The following is an 18,833-nucleotide window of genomic DNA, read 5'->3' as shown; positions in this document are numbered from 1 at the left end:
AAGGCAAAGCAAAACCAAATCCATCAAATTTTAAGCGTGAAAAAGAATTTGTGCCCAAACGACCCAGCTGAAGGCTCTGCCCTGAATCAGGTGGTGAGTTCCTGGTGGTGTCCATCAGCTGGACTCACTGCTGGCGTGGCCCTGATGCCAGGAGGTGGCAGGGAAAGGACAGGGAGTGCAGGGTGGATCTGCCAGGCTGCCCAGACTGCGAGGGGAATTGTCCAACATCCTCCTGAAGTACAAATATCTGAGCTGAGCGAGTGACAGCAGGAACCTCCTTCCCCTCCTGCCATGAAAGGGACAGGGGAGAGGCTGTGAGGCACCAGGGTGAGGCAGAGCTCAGCCTGGGGGAGCATTTGGCGCTGCAGAGCCTGGCACTGCCACACCTGGCACTGCCACATCTGTCCCCAGAGCCTGGCACTGCCACATCTGTCCCCAGAGCCTGGCACCCACACCATGCAGGTCCAGGGAGGAGCTGGTGGCTTCCTCTGCTGACCTTGCAGGAGCTGAGCCCTGTCAGCCCCAGGGCTCCTGCAGGCTCTGCTCCGGGGGCACAGGAGTCAAGACCTTGTGCTGGTGTTGCAACCAAACCCTTGCACCTGTGCCTGTGTTGTCCCTGCAGAGCTGGGCTGGGGGAGAGGGGGGAGCTGCTTTTATGGCCTTTTCTTGGGCAATGGGGCCGGCAGGGGGTGTTTAGGATGGAGATTCACACGGGATTTGGAAGAGGCCAGACCTCTGAACTCCAGGCAGGAGCAAACAGCACGGAGGGCTGGGTGTGCCTTGTGCAAGGAGCAGGGGGATGGAGAGGGGGCAGGCAAAGGAGAGAATGTTATTCCAACAGCACTGATTTTTAATCCCTAAAATTAAGAATTATTCCTTGAACGTCCATCTCCAGCACTGGGATTAGTCTGGACCCTTCTATCATGGCTAAGGCCGTGATCAGATGGCTCTCCCACCAAATTTTGACTCATTCCCTGGCCTGGAATCTTTATTCTGTGCCTACGTCAGTGCAGGAAAGTGGCTTTGTGCCAATGGCTCCTATCAACACCAGCCAGGAACCTCAATGTGACTTTCCTCTTCCCAAGCACAGCTATCACCAGCCCAGGGATGGCAGATAAGGGCTCAGTAAGTGTGTTTGCAAGGCGAACCCTGGGAGAAAAGGTCTGTGCCTGGCATGCACTGCCAGCTTGGGGCTGGCAGGGCTGGGAGCTGGGCTGAGGGACACTCATGACCTGTGGGACAATGTTGTCATCCCCACCATGTCAGAGTGGGGCAGTTCTGCTCTCAGGTGCTGTTTGCTCTGAGAATCACATCCCATTTAGGCACTCAGTGAGGTCAAATTTTACATTTCTGAGCATCACCCACTGCAGTCACCCCACAGCAGGAACCAACTTCCTGAAAAACTCGGGAGCTCTTGGAACTCTTCCCCCAGACCTTGTCCTTCATTTCCAGTGAAAGATCCTGAAATTCCTGCTCCCTGCCATGCAGCAGCTGCCTGGCACTGCTCTTCCCTCCACGCTCATGGAATTGCTCTGGGATTGTCCTGCCCCAGCTGCAGGGATCAGACCAGCTCTGCAGCTCACATTTGCTTTATCCCATCACCACCACGCCAAAAGGCTCTGCCTTTTGCTCAAGGAGCAGCCACGCAGCTCCTTGCCCTCTTTAATTCCCAAATCTCAGAGGTCTCACCTGCTGTTTGATCTAGGGCAAGGCCAGTGATAAAGCCAAGTCAAGAGCTTGACTCTGTCCGAGACGCTGACATCACCAGCCTGTTTGCTTAAGATGGAATTTAATCATGGGGATGTTTTCCCCTCTATACCTGCCCTGTTTATTATTTTCCCTGATTGCCAGCACTTTCCCTCAGCGGGGGAAATTCATTAAAGAGCTGGGATTTAATTGGCTGGCTGGTGGCAGAAGGGATGGAGGTGGGAAGCACAGCCCAGAGACACCACCAGGAGCTCAGGTGGCTTTATCAACCCTCAGAAGCTGTTGCTGAGTCTGGACCTGCAAAATATTCACCAAGGAGAATTGGAAATCCCGAGCAGAGCTACGGGGTTGGGAGAAAAGCTGGGAACAGCAACAGGATCTCAGGAAATATGGGAAAACCAGGGCTGTTTGTCAGACAGGCTTTTGGCACGAGGGACTGGGAAGAGCCTGAGACACTGATTAGTGCAATGATTCAAAGGAAAAGCTGTTGCTCTTGGAAGGGAATCTGCGGGAGAAAGGAGCAGCAGGGATGCTCTGCATGCCTGCAGAGGGCACTGGGTGAGGCAGCTGGCCCTGCAGGGACAGGGACATGTGTCCTCTCGGTGCCAGAGCCGTGGGTGCAGCTCAGAGCTGGAATCACAAACACCCCACTGCCCGAGCAGTGCTCCCCGCGATCTCCAAAGCAGTGAGCCCCATGACCTCCCTTTCTGGACCCATTAGCCCCAATTTGCATAATGATTCTGCTGACCTAAATTCTCCCCAAAGTTTCGGCTCCCTGCGCGGTTCTGTCCTCCCTGCCCTGCTCTGCTGGGCCACTCTGCCACTCCAGGGACCCTCCCCAGTTCTGGGGAAGGACATTTTGCCATCCCGGTGCCACAGTCTCGATGACAAGGTGTGCCCAGAGAGGGGAGGGGAGCTTGTTGCACATTCAGATGGCTCCACAAGCTCTCAGCAACCTGCCTGTTGTTTCTCGAGCCATTCTCCCGCCTGAATCACCAGCTTTTCCCACCCCCTCTTCTCCTCCCGCGTTGGGCAATGACCCACTTAGATACACGCAAAGCACAAATAATTACCGAGATCCTCGGTTTATATCTGACCACTTCCTCCCTCCCCTCCCAGGGATGATTCTCCCCTCTTCCCAGGCATCTCCGGGGATGATAAAATAAGGGTTCTGGGGAGTTCATCATCCCTTTGGTGAGACCCACACACTGGGCAGGACTGGTCTGCCGGGATGGTTGGGCATCTCCATCACCGAAATGAGTTAGCAACAGTTATCTCGCCGAGCATCACTTCCTAGAGGAAAGCAGGCGAGGAGAGCGAGGATGGGGAATGCCGGTGGGACAGGGAGGAACACCTCGGCTGGCAATCAGCCTTCATCCCGGGGCCAGCATCTCCCACCAGGGCAAACCAGCCCTGCCAACCCCGCCGGTGGCGAAACCGAGGCACGGCAAAGGTCAAGTGCCTGGCCCGAGGCGAAAAGGCAGTCCCGGAGCGGGATTAACACCCCTGCCCGCCTGCCAGGCGATCCAGGACGCGCTCGGCTCCCGCGCTCATTAGCCGCGCTCATTAGCCGCGCTCATTAGCATCACCTCCTAGAGCAGGGAAGATCCCGGGCCGGGGAGCAGCAGCCCCTGGAGCTGGGAGAAGCCACTCCCAGGACCTGCCTCTCCGCCACGGGGAAACTATTTAGGGTGGAGAAGCTCGGGGAGAGCTCCCAGACGCTGGAGGTGTCCGGTCTGTTATACCGCAGGTGGGGCCAACTGCAGCCACATTCTTGGCTTTGCTCTTCCTTTTTTTTTCTTTTCTTCTATTTTTTTTTTTTCTGGGAAAAATCCAAATGATCCAGAGATGAGCCAGGCCAGGCCTCGCTATGCCATTGAACGTCCTGCCTACTCTGTCAGCCTCTTTGACGAGGAGTTTGAGAAGAAAACCAGAAGTTACCCTGTCGGGGAGAAACTCAGAAACCTCTTCAGGTAACAGAGGATGCAGTAGAATGGAAACCAGATTTAGCCTGGAATTGGGGGGATATAATTCAGAACCTGGTCCCATTTTTATCCTGGGAAGTCATGCTCTTCAGGGGTTTGATGGAAAGGCATGGGAGAAATGCAAATTGTGCTGCAGAAAATGAAATTGGTGGATCTTCTCACTGCTGGAAAATCAGCAGAACAGTTTGCACTGAGTGCATTTGGGATTTGGGGTCCTGCTCTCCCAAGGTTTTGTTAATAGTGGGAAAAGTACAATTGGGGAGGTAGGGATGTGTGCATTATTTATTTTAAGCTTTTCAGCTGGGATTTCCTTCTATCAGCTTTCCGATTGAAACCAATACCACCTTCATGAAAGGTTTTTAATTACGCAAACAAAGGTTACTCACCCTGCTGATCACCTTCCTGGAAATCTGTCTCCATTCCTCAGAAGGAGTAAGGCAATAACACAGGAAGGAGAGAGCTCCCAATTTGGCAAGGGAGAACTGTTGAGACATTCACAGGAAGATCCTTCCTTACTTCCAGCTCATTTGCTTCCTCCACTCTTTGTTTATTTGCTTTTTTTTAAATCATCTCCCCTCTAGATGCTCAGCCTCCAGGCTCAAGCTGACCCTGCTCCGCCTGTTCCCAATCCTGGCGTGGTTCCCCAAGTACAGGGTGAAGGATTACATCCTGTCCGATGTGCTCGGCGGGCTCAGCGCGGGGACAATCCAAGTGCCACAAGGTGAGGAGTGTCCCTTGCTGGCTCTCCAGGAGGGAAAAACACTTTGCCAGGTGGAGGAAATGTCTGCAGGTGGTGCTGATGGCCAGTTTGGAGAGGTTTGATATTTTTCTGATGAACCCAAGTTGTCTCCATCCCTGAATTTGCCTTGTGTTTTCCAGGGATGGCCTTCGCCCTGCTGGCCAATCTGCCTCCTGTCAACGGGCTCTACTCCTCCTTCTTCCCGCTGCTGCCCTACCTGTTCCTCGGGGGCATCCGTCAGATGGTCCCAGGTGAGGAATTACCTGCACAAAACAGCTCAGTGCTGGTGTGTCCCAGAATTGGGATGTTTGCTCTGCCAGGGGTTTGGGGGATCCCTGATCCCAGCTGTCACCCCCTGCTGTGGGGCTGGGGATGGGCTGAGTGACTCCTTCAGCTCAGCCCCACCTGCCCAGGAGGCTTCCAGGACAGGACTGTCCCCAGGGAGAACTCCTGAGCTCCCCGTGTCACCCTGCAGGGACTTTTGCTGTCATCAGCATCATCGTTGGCAACATCTGCAATGAGCTGGCCCCGGAGTCAGACTTCCAGTACTTCAACCACACCACCAACGAGACCAGTGTGAACACCACAGCCCTGGAGGCTGCCAGGCTGGAGATCTCAGCCACCCTGGCCTGCCTGACAGCCATCATACAGGTAAGGCACTCTGCTGTGTCCCCTGAGCCACACGGAGGATTCAGGGCAGTCCTCCTGGTGGTGGCAGATGCTTGAAGAGGCCCCTCTTCTAGGTGGATGATGCACTGAAATAGAGATTTTTGGGGATTTTTGGTCTTGGGGTGGAATTCTCTATATGGGCAAGCCAAGGATGGCACCCTGGAGCTCCCCTGCCCCAAATCTGCTGGGTGTGGGAATGGGCTCTGCAGCCCCTCAGGACCATCCCTGCCCTGCCAACACCTCCTCTGCCCCCTTCCAGCTGTGCCTGGGCTTCCTGCAGTTCGGCTTCGTGGCCATCTACCTGTCCGAGTCCTTCATCAGGGGCTTCATGACGGCGGCGGGGCTGCAGATCCTCATCTCCGTGCTCAAGTACGTCTTCGGCTTGAGAGTCCCGTCTTACACCGGGCCCTTAGCTATCGTCTACGTAAGTGGGGGCTCTGCACAGCCACCTTCCCCCCCACCACGGTGGCACTGCCACCCCTGCTGGGGACACGGGGCCGAGGAGACAGGGAAAGGGTGGAGGGAAGGGGAATCCCTGCCCCAGGAAAATAATCCCAGCGCCAGGCTGCTGCTGTGTTCCCTGTATGGTGTTATCTGAGCCCTGTCTGCGTGGTTTTGATGGGAAATAATGAAATGGGACTGGGATGTGGGGAGGATGTGAGCTGTTCTGCTCTGCAGCTGGAGTCTTGCAGAGTGGTTAGGGACAGGAATATTGCCTCTGAGCAGGTTTGCCCATCCCTGGGGATTCCTGCATCTTCCATGGATGCATCCTGTGCTGGTGCAGCCAGAACTGCATTTAGCCAGCACAGCCCCAGGGCTGATCCCTCAGCAGAGGGTTTTAGCTCTTCTCAGGGTGTTCATTATGCTAACAAGTGCTGTCTGTTCTGTCCACACTGCCCAGAGTCTCCAGTTCCCTGTGACACCTTCTCCTCTTCTCTCCCCTCAGACCTTCATTGACATTTGTAAAGGACTGCCCCAAACCAACCTGGCCTCCCTGGTCTATGCCCTGGTCAGTGCTGTGCTCCTGATCATTGTCAAGGAGCTCAACCTCAAGTACATGAAGAAGATCCGGCTGCCCATCCCGATGGAGATCATCATTGTAAGTGACCCATGGGGTGTCCCTGGGATGCTCCTGTCACCTCCCAGCCCCTGCTCCCAGCAGGGCCAGCATGGAGAGCATCCACACAGGGAAAATGGCATAATCCCCACAAGGTTTGGGGTCACCAGCTGGGCCATCCTCATGCTCATCCTGCACCTGCATCCTATGTTCTTCAACACAACCCCAGCTGGACTGTTCTCCCCTTTCCCAGCCCAGATTTGGTGCTGATTTGATTCTGTCAGCTCTGGAAGCACTCAGGTTAATGCCCTGAGCCAGCTCAGCTCTTCCTGCTCGCAGCTCTTTATTCCCTGTCCTTCCAGGTAATCGTGGCCACCGCAATCTCCGGCAGCTTCAACATGCCTGACAAGTATGGGATGCCAAAAGTGGGGAAGATCAGTATGGGGTAAGTGCTTGTGCAGGTCTGACTCACCTTCCAGACAGTTTTCCTTCCTCCTCCTCCTCCTGCAGCCTGGAAAACACCTCCCTGTTCCCTGCTGGGCAAGACTCCCCTTCCAGGAGTGCCAGGCAGTGCTGCCATGCCCTGTTACACAACCAGCCCCATCCACCCCAGTGTGGGCATGCATTCTGTCATTCCCGAGCCCTCCAGCCCCTCACCCAGCCCCACAGAGCCCTGCCACAGCTTCTCCCCTCCTCCCCTCAGGTTCCCAGAGCCCACCCTGCCCCAGGTGAGCAAGTGGAAGGACATGGTGGGCACGGCTTTCTCGCTGGCCATCGTGGGCTACGTGATCAACCTGGCCATGGGGAGGACGCTGGCAGCCAAGCATGGCTACGACGTGGACCCCAACCAGGTATGGCAGGGGCTGCAGCAGCCAAGGACTGCTCCCTTTGCTGTCAGGCGTGAAGGGAAAAGCTCCTGGGAAGAGTTCAGCCGTGCTCAGCTCCCGGCAGACGTGCGGCTCGTGTGGCTTTGTGCCATGTGGGGCTGAAAGGACACACAGAGCCACGTCCCCAGGGCTGCAGAGAGGCTGGGAAAGGGAAAGTGAGGTGTTCTCTATGATGGTTTGGCGAAGACTCTTTATTGTAAAAATCCAGGGTTCTTAAACTGTTAGTTTGTTATGGGTTTATATATTTGTGAGGCACAACAAATGTGCTGAACTAACCACCATAGACCACGATAGGAACAGACATCAGGTGTGACCAACCACAGCCACACAGTGCGAGCACTGATTGGTTCTAATCATTGTTTTACAATTATGTAACTTTGTTTTTCACCTCCAGTTTAGCTGAGTCATTCCCAGAATGCTCTTCTAGTTAGCCAAAGTAGCAGAAGTGAGCAGGGATTTTACAAGAGCCTCACTTTGCGAGGTTTTTCTGCTCCCCAACAGGAAAGGAGCTTTCAGCTGGGCTCTCTGCCTCGCTCTCCCTCCACACTCAGTGTTTGGGCAGCTTGCTGGAGCAGAACCAGGCACATGCACTTCTCAGGGAGCACAGAAAGACCTGGATTCCTGGTGTGTCACCCAGATACTCTGAGAGGCAGGACATTAAATAATCCTCTGTTGTCATCCCTGGCACAGTGGCAGCTTTCAACAACAGCCACACATACCACATGGAGCCCTGCCCTGAGTGTGTCAACAGATGACAACGTGTTTGTGTGGAATTGTGCTTCCAGGTTTCCCTGCTGAACCAGAGCCTATCCCAGGGCTTACTGGGAGGAAACAGTCTGGGATGCACTGCAGGGAATATTGGCCAACAAACCACAGGGTTGCTCTGTTGCTAGGTGCCAGCAGGAAGGGCAGCTGTCCTTGCTGATGGACATTTCCACATCTCCGCAGGAAATGCTGGCCCTGGGCTGCAGCAACTTCTTTGGATCCTTCTTCAAAATCCACGTCATCTGCTGTGCTCTCTCTGTCACCCTGGCCGTGGATGGGGCAGGAGCGAAATCCCAAGTTAGTACCTTCTTCTCCCTCCTTCTCCCTCCTTCTCCCTCCTTCTCCCTCCTTCTCCCTCCTTCTCTCTCCATTCCCTCTGGAGCACAAAGCCCAGCGTGGCCATGCAGCTCTGCAGAAGATTCACACACAAGTGCTTGGCATTGCTGCTGTTAAAGCAGAATCTCCTCCCTCCCCAAGCCCATTCTGGTCCCTGTTAAAGCAGAACTTCCTCCCTCCCCAAGCCCATTTTGGTCCCTGTTAAAGCAGAATTTCCTCCCTCCCCAAGCCCATTTTGGTCCCTGTTAAAGCAGAATCTCCTCCCTCCCCAAGCCCATTTTGGTCCCTGGGCTGGGCACAGCAGCAGAGCTGTCAATCTGCATTCCCAGCCTGGCTCCGTGCGCTGAGCAGAGCTGCCAGTGAGGGAAGTTTGGGGTTATCTGTGAGATCTGCAGAACCCTGCCTGTTTCAGAGGCAAACATCCGCTCCCAGAAAATGCTGCAGTGCCCAGTGGTGCTCCTTGACTGCGGCAGCAGGAGGGGAAACACCCAGGGGATGTTTTGGGAAGGCCCTGCTGTTTGCTGAAGTGACTTCTCTCCTCTTTTTTCGCAGGTGGCAAGTTTCTTTGTGGCTTTGGTGGTCATGGTGACCATGCTGGCGCTGGGAATCTACCTGGAGCCTCTTCCAAAGGTAACACAAACATCTGGGTGAGCAGAACCATTGCAACACACGCTCTCCACGCCCAGGGAAGGCACAGCCTTGCTCCAAACCCCTGATGCAAACGGCGGCACAGGACGCTTTGTTCCTGGCCTGGGGATTTGTCTGGGAGCAGGAATCACAGAGCCACAGCATCACACAATTCCGGGCTGGTTTGGGGTGGAAGGGACATTAAACCTCATCCCTCTGCCATGGCAGGGACACCTTTCACTATCCCAGGGTGATCCAAACCCCATCCAAGCTGGTCTTGGACAGGGATGGGACATCCACAACTTCTCTGAGCAAATATAAATCTAAATTACAGTCAAAAATCATCCAGATTGCCCTGCTCACATCCAAGTGGGATCTCTGTGAGCACCACGCCTGTGATGGAACTGGCCCAAGGCAGGCAGATGCTGCAGAAAAGCTTCCACTGCCAAACATGCAGGTCCTGGCTGACAGCATTCCCTCTCCTCCACAGTCTGTGCTGGGAGCCCTCATCGCTGTGAACCTCAAAAACTCCCTCAAGCAGCTGGCTGATCCCTTCTACCTGTGGAAGAAGAGCAAGCTGGACTGTGTGAGTGCCTGGGGGGCTGGGAGGCATCACCCACCTGGGGCAGGGTGAGCAGGACAGACCCCAGAAGGTTCTCTGTGGGGTTTTTGGGGTGCAAATCCCTTGCAGGAGGTGGGTTTGGCCCTCCTGGGGAGATGGTGCTGCCTGTCCTGCCCAGCTGAGCGCTCGGAGCACATATCAGAGAGCTCTGAACTCTTACCTGCTGTGTTTAAATGCCAATCAAGAGCAGGGAGCCTGTTTGCCCAGAACTAGCCAAACCGGCCCTGCTCAATATCTGCGAGTCATGACTGAAAAACTCACACAATGGCCCTCCAGGGCGAGGAGAGCCCTGCAGTGTGATAAGGACTCCAGGCACTGGTTGATGTGTAAACCCAGGCAGGGGGTGAGGGGGAGTGAGAGCGGAATTTGGAAATGTCTGACACAGAAAGACAGTGTTTGAACAGGACTCCCACGGCTGAGTGCTGTGTGTGGACATGGAGCCAATATCCTGTCAAACCCCCTTAGCAGGGCCATCGGGACTCCAGAGGGAGCTTTCCCAAAATGCTGTGCAAACAGGAGCTGGAGAGGAGCTGGGTTATCAATCTGGGCACATCTCTGGAGGGGTTTGGGGTGTGAGGGGAGCTCTGTGGGGTCTGGCAGGTCAGGTGAGGGCAGGGCAAGTTCCTGCCTTTTACCAGAGCACAGATGGACCCTATTTTGGGGTCTCACAGGCTCCAGAGACCCCAAAAGCCTGGGCAGACAGCTGAGCATGGACTGAGGAACATCCTGGCAGATGCCAGTGCAGTGAATGGGACTGGGATTCCCCTGACCCTAATCTCCTTGGAAGCTGAACTAGATTCAGTGTCCTGTCCCAAAAAGGGGAGCACCATTCCTGGGTGATGTCAGACCATTGGTGTTCATCACCCTAATGCCGGTTGTGTTGTAGGACAGCTAATTCTAGCTAATTCTAATGAAGCCTGGATGGATGGAGGGCAGCTCTTCCTTGCCATTTATACACAAAATGAATATAAATTAAGATACTGAAGTCATTGAAGTTACCTCCATTTGTCCGAGGTCAAACTTAGGTTTTATTATTTAATTTATTTATTATTAATTTATTATTAATTTAATCCCATCTCGAGAATGGTATTAAAACAACCTCATATGGAGGGAGATGCTCGAGTGCTAACACATAAAAATGACAAATGGCAGAGTTCTGAGCTGGAGCAGGGCAGGTTTTTGTCCCCTCTGTCACACTTGGCCATCAACTCTTCTCTGTGTTGAGGCCATTTCTAGCAGGTGTTTCGTTTTCAGAGAAATGCTGATTTTTTTTCTGAACTGCTCTGACTGGCAGCAGGGCTGGAGCAGGGAGCAGCAGATGGAAGGATCTGCAGGAGCTCTTTCCTGACGAGTCAGGCTGATCCTTTTTGGATGGAAGGAGCTCGTGCAGCCGTGGAGAACCACCCTGGCTGCTTCTGTGGCTGAAAGAAACTGGTGCTCCTGGCAAACTTCCCAGCAAGGAGGTTTCACTCCAAAGCACGCAGCAAACTGTGGCATTAGCACAGCTGCAGAATTCAGGGCTTGGCCTGTTGATGCTGAGCTGGGAGGGTTGGGGAGCTCAGGATTGCTGCACAGAGCCATTTCCCATCCCATTTCCCATCCATTTTCCATTCATTTCCCATCCCATTTCCCATCCATTTTCCATTCATTTCCCATCCTTTTTCTATACTGTTTCCCATCCGTTTCCCATCCATTTTCCATATAATTTCTCATCAGTTTCCCATCCATCTCCCATCCGTTTCCATACATTTCCCAACCATTTTCCATCCATCCCTTTCCCATCCCTTTCCCATCCCTTTCCCATCCCTTTCCCATCCCTTTCCCATCCCTTTCCCATCCCTTTCCCATCCATTTCCATCCCTTTCCCATCCATTTCCATCCCTTTCCCATCCATTTCCATCCCTTTCCCATCCATTTCCATCCCTTTCCCATCCATTTCCATCCCTTTCCCATCCATTTCCATCCCTTTCCCATCCATTTTCCATCTCTTTCCCATCCATTTTCCATCTATTTTCCATCCCTTTCCCAACCCTTCCCAACCATTTCCCATCCATCCATTTCCCATCCCTTTATCAACCATTTCCCATCCCTTTCCCAACCATTTCCCATCCATCCATTCATCCATTCCCCATCCATTCCCCCCCATTCCCACCCCCATCCTCCCCCCACAGCCCAGCACAACGACCCGCCACGCTCTCCCCACAGCTCGTCTGGCTGGTGAGCTTCCTCTCCGCCTTCTTCCTGAGCCTTCCCTACGGCGTGGCGGTGGGCGTGGGATTCTCCGTGCTGGTCGTGGTTTTCCACACCCAGTTGTAAGTAACCCCCGGTGGCTCCCAGGGGCAGGAGGAGGGGGACCGGGTGGTTTTTAGACGCGACCTGTGACCCGCGGAACGCGCGGCAGGAGCCCCGGGGGGTGCAGGTGTCCTGCCCGGAGTGCGCAAACAGGAATGGCAGGCACGAACTCACCGCCGCACATCCCGCGGCCAGGGGAAGGCTGGAGGTATTTGTTTGGCCCCTAGAAATTCCCAGCACGGAGTTCTGCTGGGAAAAAGAGTGAGCTCTGGTTGTGTGGGTGAGATTTCCATGCCGTTTTTAATCCGTCAAAGCTCTTTATTAATATTTCCCTTCATATAAATGGGAATATATATATTAAAAAAAATATATATATATAAAAATATATATATAATATATATTTATATTAAAAATATATTGTGTATATATAATATATACACAATATATATAAATATATTTATATATTATATATATTATATATATTATATATATTATATATATTATATATATAAATATATATATTTTATATATATTATATATATTATATATATATTATATACACTATATATATATATATATTTTATATATATGTATATTGTGGTGGTTTTGATTGGCCCAAAACAACAGTAAAGTATTTTTAACATCTAGGAGACATTTGGACCCCTCAGACGCTAATATATGTATAAAAAAATTTATATAAACTTCTCTTTATATAAATATTAATATTTCCCTCTATATAAATTCCCTTCATATAGACCCATTATATAAAATGAGTCCAGCACCTCAAACTCTCTTTTTTGCCCTGTAGACTCCGCAGGGATGAAATGTGTTTTCCTAAAGGAAAATTTCAAATCCCCGGGGTGGAATGTGAAGCAATTTTCTCCCCCTAATGCTGATCCCTTCTTTTCTGCAGCCGCAACGGCTCTGCCCTGGGCCAGGTGACTTCCACTGACATCTACAAGAACCCCAAAACCTACAACAAGGTGAGCTGAAGGTAAAGAATCCTTGGAGAAAACGCTGTTCTTTGCAGGCTTGCTCTGAGCTCTTGTCTCCGCTGCAGGTCCATGAAGTTAATGGGATTAAAATCGTCACCTACTGCTCGCCGCTGTATTTTGCCAACTCAGAGATATTTCGGGAGAAAATCATAGCCAAGGTGAGCAATTCCTTAACAATTCCCTGCCTGAAGCCAATCCCAAAGTGTCCTTGCTCTCTCCTGTGTTGCTCCATGGAGATAATTAAGCCGTGGATGGTCATGAAGGATGATCACATCCATCCTCTACTCTTCAATCCTCCTCTCCCTGAGCTTCAGAGCTGTTTGCAGAGCTCCTTTCAGAGGCTGTGCCTGAATCCTGGCAGGTTCCTCCTCCCAGCCCTGCCAAAATAGGGTCATCCTGCTATTCCAAGTGCTCTGAGCTCCAGGAGATGTTTGGTTGCCATCAGGATCACCTCACAGCTGGTGCCACAACCCGGGAAATGTCAGGAAGAAACATCAGCTCCTGACCCTTGGAACAGAATTTTTAAAGAAAATTCTCTCTTTTCCACAGACAGGGGTGGATCCTGGCAAAGTGTACTTGGCCAGGAGGAAATATGTGAAACAGCAGGCGAAGGGCACGGCACAAGCACCGGCAAAGCTCCCGAAATTCCTGCTGAGGGAGAACAAGGTAACTCAGCCCCTGAGTTCCTAACAATGTGTCCATAAATGCGACCCCAAGTCCCCATCAAGCAGCTTCCCATGACGTGGGATTTTCTGCACTGTTTTCCTGGCCACATCTCCCACCTCTCACCTCCTTCCCTCCCCACTTACATCTCCATTCCTCCCAAACCCTTAAGGTGCAGGAGAGGTGGGAATGGCTGGGTGAGGTGGCTAGAATGGAAACAGGGGGAACAATCAGCAGAAATCTGGCAACTTTGCCCTCCTTCTGTGGGGATGTGTCAGCAGTTTGGCTCCAAGGTGCATTTTCAATGCCCATTCCCAGTCACCCCAGCCCCATCTGCTCCACAACGCTGAGCAGTTTGGAAACCAATGAATCATGAAAATGATCCTGACTAAGTCCAGCCCCGAGGGACAGCCAGTCTAGCACCAGGCTGAAGTTAGCCCAGATTCAAACACTTCACATCAGTGGGAAGAGATGCATTCACCTGCCAGGAGCCCACCTGGTGCCCTGCCCTGCCTCATTTCTGCTTTGCTGCAGACCCTGTCTTTGCAAGAGCTCCAGAAGGACTTTGAGAGCACATCTCCCACAGACACCAACAACAACCAGACGACTGCTAACGGTGCCAGCATCTCCTACATCGCCTTCCGCCCTCCTGGCCCCGGGGCTGGGCTGGTGCAGAGCCCCAGGGAGCTGGGCAGCAGCAGCACCCTGCAGGGCAGCACCTTCAGCGTCCAGCCTGCGGCCGATGCTGACCCCGTGCTGACAGCCCCACCCTACATCAGCTTCCACACCATCATCCTGGACATGAGCGGGGTGTGCTTTGTGGACCTGATGGGCACCAAAGCGCTGAGCAAGGTGAGTTCTGTGCTGCAAACACAGCCAGGGCAGCAGGAACCTGCTGCTCTCTCACATGAAGGTGTTGGTGTGCCTCAATGGGTGGCCTTTCTCCTTCAGCATCCCTGATTTTTCTCCTTCAGCATCCCTGATTTTTCTCCTTCAGCATCCCTGATTTTTCTCCTTCAGCATCCCTGATTTTTCTCCTTCAGCATCCCTGATTTTTCTCCTTCACCATCCCTGATTTTTCTCCTTCACCATCCCTGATTTTTCTCCTTCACCATCCCTGATTTTTCTCCTTCACCATCCCTGATTTTTCTCCTTCACCATCCCTGATTTTTCTCCTTCACCATCCCTGATTTTTCTCCTTGAGCCCCAGCCCTGAGAGAAGACTTCATGTACAAGCACAAAGTTTGTACATAAACACAGCAGTGTTGTTAATCCTCTCTCTCCCATCTCATCCCTTCCAGTTGTGTTCCAGTTACCAGAAGATTGGGATTAAAGTGTTCTTGGCAAATGTGCACGGTAAGGATCTGCAAAGAATACATTTCTGAGTGATCTTCCCCCATTTCTGTGCTCCTGGCAAACAGCAGATCTTTTTTCTGTTCCAAATGCAAAGTGTGAGATGTGAGTCCTTTGTTGGACCAGGCCAGAATAGATAAAAGAAGAAAACGGAAGGAAAGAGAAACACTGTTCTCAGTGTGTGAAATCAGTAGGTTTTTTAGAGCTGGAGCATCTCCACATTCAGCATGCAGAAAACCAGATCCCCACACTCATTCCTGCTGCAAAGCTGCTTTTTCTGAGCCTTGCCTCAGCTCAGAGCCAGCCACACACACCTCCAAAAACCTCCTCCTTTGCTTTGCTCCTCGTTCAGCTGCCTTTCCTTTCTCCAGCCCAGGTGTACAACGACATCAGCACAGGGGGAGTCTTTGAGGAAGGAGGTCTGGACCCAAGTCACATCTTCCTGAGCATCCACGATGCTGTTCTGTTTGCACTGGCCAATATCAGAGAAGTTGTCCACCCACCCATCTTGGAGGAGGTAAAGTTGCTCCCCAGCCTTCCCTCAACCCACAGGATTCTCCTGTTTGATTTCCAGGCTGTGTCAGCACAATGGAAGAATAACAAATGGTTACTGCCCCTAATAAAGCTTCTTGTTTATCTCAAGTGGTAAAGGTCTAAACCCAGCAAAATATTTAATCTTCCAGTTGTTGTGTATCAGCTGGGCACCTCCTGGTGGAATGGATTTCCATGGGAATTCAGAAGTGTTAGTCTTTTACACAAACCCTTAGCTGAGAGGTGAATTTTGTCCCATCCTGGACTGAGCCAGTTCCAGTACTCTGCCCTCGATGTGGTGCTGGTTGGAACACACAAAAGCAGAATTTGGCCCTCAGAAATTAAGTCAAAGTAGGATTCCTTCTGTGCCCCTTCTCCTGGGCACTTCCTCACAGCTTGTGGGACCTTTTCAGCCTGGCTGAGTCACAGTTTTCATCCCTTTTGACCTGCACTCTGCTAATTTGTGGAATTGATTCTTCCCTGCTCAGAGGCCGAACCAGACAGAGCTCTCCATCTATGACGAGTCTGTGGATGAGAGCAGTGCAGAGTACAAGAACCTGGAGGAGGTGAGTTGGAGTGCCAGGGGTCACTTTGGCCATGGGTATGAGGCAGAAATCACAACTTCTGGTTGGGATTGATTAGATGGAACATCACCTGTGCCACTGCAAGTAACGGCAATGCTTCGGAAAGTTAATTGTAAATAGAATTTTAAATCCCTGTCCTGAAGGCACCTGGGTGAGCAGCAGGTAGGTTACCCCATGGAGGAATCCTTCCATCCATTCTGGTCTGCACAGCCCAGAATTGTGGTCTCCACACACTGTGGGGAGCTTGGAGAACCAGCTTTGGTTTGTGCCCACGAGAAGAGTCATTTGTCAAGATTTTCAGCACAGACTTTGTTAATGCTGCAGTGATTTCCCCAGACCACATCTGGGTCCTGGGAGGACATCCCACCAGGGCTGACCTTCCCCATGCTCTCCATGCCCAGCTGGAAGCAGAGCAGCTTCCTATCACCAGCTTTCCCTCATAGAAGTGTGGGAAGGGTTGGATGTCCCGGGGATGTTTCTCTGTGTGACAATGACACTGAGCTGTGGCACCAGCCCTGACCCTGCTGTGTTCTGTGCCCTTTAGGAGATGTTTGGAAGCATGTTCCACTCAGAGACCCAGACGGCTCTGTGAGCACAGCGAGCAGTGTTTGGCAAACCCTCCGGAACAGAGTCCTCTCTCCCATCCCTCCCCTCACAGGGAAAGCTGTGCTTCTACCTGGGGACTGAAAAAGGGTTTGTAAAGAGGCCATCACCCCTCCAGAAGTGACAAATCCCTCTCTCCTCCCTGGGGACTGCAAAAGGGTTTGCAAAGAGTCTGTCACCCCTCCAGAATGGACAAATCCCTCTCTCCTCCCTGGGGACTGCAAAAGGGTTTGCCAAGAGGCCATCACCCCTCCAGAAGTGACAAATCCCTCTCTCCTCCCTGGGGACTGCAAAAGGGTTTGCCAAGAGGCCGTCACCCCTCCAGAAGTGACAAATCCCTCTCTGCTCCCTGCTCTGCTCGTGGCACTCAGCACAATGGACTCGAGCAGGCAGCAGCAGCCTGGGGATGCAGGAGCTCAGGAAATGCCAGCCCATGGCTAGCAGCAGTGGGGCTCATGGGGAGGAAGGTGCCTGAGCTCAGGGGACGTTCAGCCACCCCTCCGTCCCTTGCAATCCTCCTGCCCACGCTGGGATTACATAATTCAGGCATCCTGCTCCTTCCCTTCCCCTCCTCCTTCCCTCTCTGCTGACGAAGTGAAATACAAACAAACACCAAAAGCCTCTCGGGGTGTTTGGATTCCCAGCAGCAGTGCAGCTCTGCCGGGTGCTGCTGCTCTCTGATGTGCACTGACCCTCGGGGTGTCTGTGGCTGCAGCCCCCGAATTTCCCTGCGTGGCTCTGGAGCCTCTGCCTCTCCTGGGGCTTCTCTCCTGTGTCCCAGCATCCCAAAAAATCACTGCCTCCAACCAGGGCTGTACTTCTGACACCCCAAAGACCTCGGTGCTCTCTCTCTGCAGGGTTAAATTCTGAAATATATAATTTTTTTCTTACTGATAGGACAGGCTTGTAATCAGAAATAAGAATTCCTCGTTACATGCACGCTGTCCTGCCTGCCCGGTGGGTTGAGCACATGGGAGTGGATTATATTTTAAAATGCTATTTCTATTTTATTACTGAAAAATGTTAAAAATGTAAGCAAGCTTTAATGGACAGTTTCGAAGTACACAGATATTATTGAGCTGATTGCTGAAGGCTTCCTGGGAAGAGATTGTGAGGCTTTCCTACAGCTCCTAGATGTCCCATTTTTAAGGAAAATAGAGCTTCGTGAACCACTGAAGGAAACAACATCAGGACTCTGCCTGTTTGGTTTTATGTAACATCTCAGTAATGAAGTCACCATTTCTCTACCTCAATTTCTGATTACGTGGTGCAGGAGAGAGTAGTAAAACCAAAGGAGGGTAGAAAACCCCACTAGCTGATGGTTATTACTTATTTTAATCTTAGACAGCAGTGGTTTCTCCAGAAATCTCCACGTAGAGCTTGTTGTACAAGGTAAAAATCAAGAGATTAAGTCTCTTAAATTATGTTTGAGGGTGATTCCTCCTGGTCTTTTGTACTGCCTGAGTGCTCCTTCCATTTGCTAGTTTGAAAAAAAAAGCAGCAAAGAAATTGGAACAGAGCAACACAAAACCGTCCTGATCAATATTTCTGGATCACTGAGGTGGCATCTCATTAAATTAGTGGCTCTTCTGCAAATCATGACCCAGGCAGAGGGAAACCCCATTTCTGTAGCCAAATTCTGGGTCAGTTCAGGCAATAAACGTAACATCAGCAGGCAAATGGCACTGCTGGAGGCACAAAGTGGCCAAAGTCTAAATTCCCAAGTGCCTGGGCAGAGAATCAGGGAAGCTGAAAGTCACGCTGGTGAAATATTTTAACTTCCAGTAAAATATTCTCTTTATTGCTCTTAAGTGAGGTTGATGTGTAACGGCTCTGAAGCCTTACCTGGTAAATGCATGATGTATAACCAGCTCAGAAATGCTTGTAATTTATTTAATTTAATGTTGGTTTCGTTCTTTTTTTTTGATAATAAAGAATGTGTGAACAATCATTGCCGTTTTCTGCTGACTCAAGTCAGGGTTTCCATGGCTGTTCACATCTATTTGGCATCCTGGGAGAGTTTATGCCATGGGAAAGTGGGATAAATCTTCACATCCAGGTCAGAACAGCTGTAAAGAAGGGAATAAGAGCTGTTCCATCCCGTGGAATCAAGGGAAGAAGTGACACATTTTGAAAAGGAGGTGGATTTGAAGTGTCAGGAGTGGGGCTGGCACAACACACAGACTGCGTGGGCTGTGCCTTGGCCCAGCCTGGCATCCTTCTGCGGCCCCAATGAGCTTGGGAGTTGTTATTCCCAAAGGAACTCCTTTTATCCCGATCTTTTAGGGAGCATCTCCCAAAATATTGTGAAGAAATTCTCCCCTGTGAGGGTGGCAAGGCCCTGGCACAGAGCAGCTGTGGCTGCCCTATCCCTAGAAGTATCCAAGGCCAGGCTGGACGGCGCTTGGAGCAGGCTGG

General features: G+C 51.7%; 1 protein-coding gene across 1 annotated transcript; it reads left to right on the top strand.

Moving 5' to 3' along the window:
- The first annotated feature begins 1,957 nt into the window (after positions 1 to 1,957).
- On the top strand, positions 1,958 to 18,366 carry SLC26A9 (solute carrier family 26 member 9). The gene is made up of 20 exons (XM_085044220.1): positions 1,958 to 3,680; positions 4,274 to 4,413; positions 4,572 to 4,682; positions 4,907 to 5,082; positions 5,360 to 5,524; positions 6,047 to 6,199; positions 6,520 to 6,602; positions 6,861 to 7,008; positions 7,993 to 8,106; positions 8,698 to 8,775; positions 9,263 to 9,358; positions 11,600 to 11,706; positions 12,600 to 12,669; positions 12,747 to 12,839; positions 13,231 to 13,347; positions 13,879 to 14,196; positions 14,646 to 14,700; positions 15,069 to 15,214; positions 15,717 to 15,794; positions 16,357 to 18,366. Exons 1-20 carry the CDS (start codon positions 3,556 to 3,558, stop codon positions 16,402 to 16,404), a joined length of 2,421 nt encoding a protein of 806 aa, XP_084900346.1. The 5' UTR covers positions 1,958 to 3,555; the 3' UTR covers positions 16,405 to 18,366.
- The last annotated feature ends 467 nt before the right edge of the window (positions 18,367 to 18,833 follow it).

The sequence above is a fragment of the Lichenostomus cassidix genome, unplaced genomic scaffold (genome assembly GCF_008360975.1).
Source record: "Lichenostomus cassidix isolate B80296 unplaced genomic scaffold, HeHo_3.0 unassigened_scaffold_chr26, whole genome shotgun sequence".
Lineage (NCBI taxonomy): Eukaryota > Metazoa > Chordata > Aves > Passeriformes > Meliphagidae > Lichenostomus > Lichenostomus cassidix.
The sequence above is the reverse complement of the archived record's forward strand: the minus strand, read 5'-3'. Positions and strand labels throughout refer to the sequence as shown.

Excerpts from the sequence above, each read along its gene's own strand:
- SLC26A9 (XM_085044220.1), top strand. The coding sequence starts at position 3,556 with ATGAGCCAGGCCAGGCCTCGCTATGCCATTGAACGTCCTGCCTACTCT. Across the intron at positions 7,009-7,992 it reads ACGACGTGGACCCCAACCAG|GAAATGCTGGCCCTGGGCTG; the intron begins GTATGGCAGGGG and ends ACATCTCCGCAG. Across the intron at positions 13,348-13,878 it reads TCCTGCTGAGGGAGAACAAG|ACCCTGTCTTTGCAAGAGCT; the intron begins GTAACTCAGCCC and ends GCTTTGCTGCAG.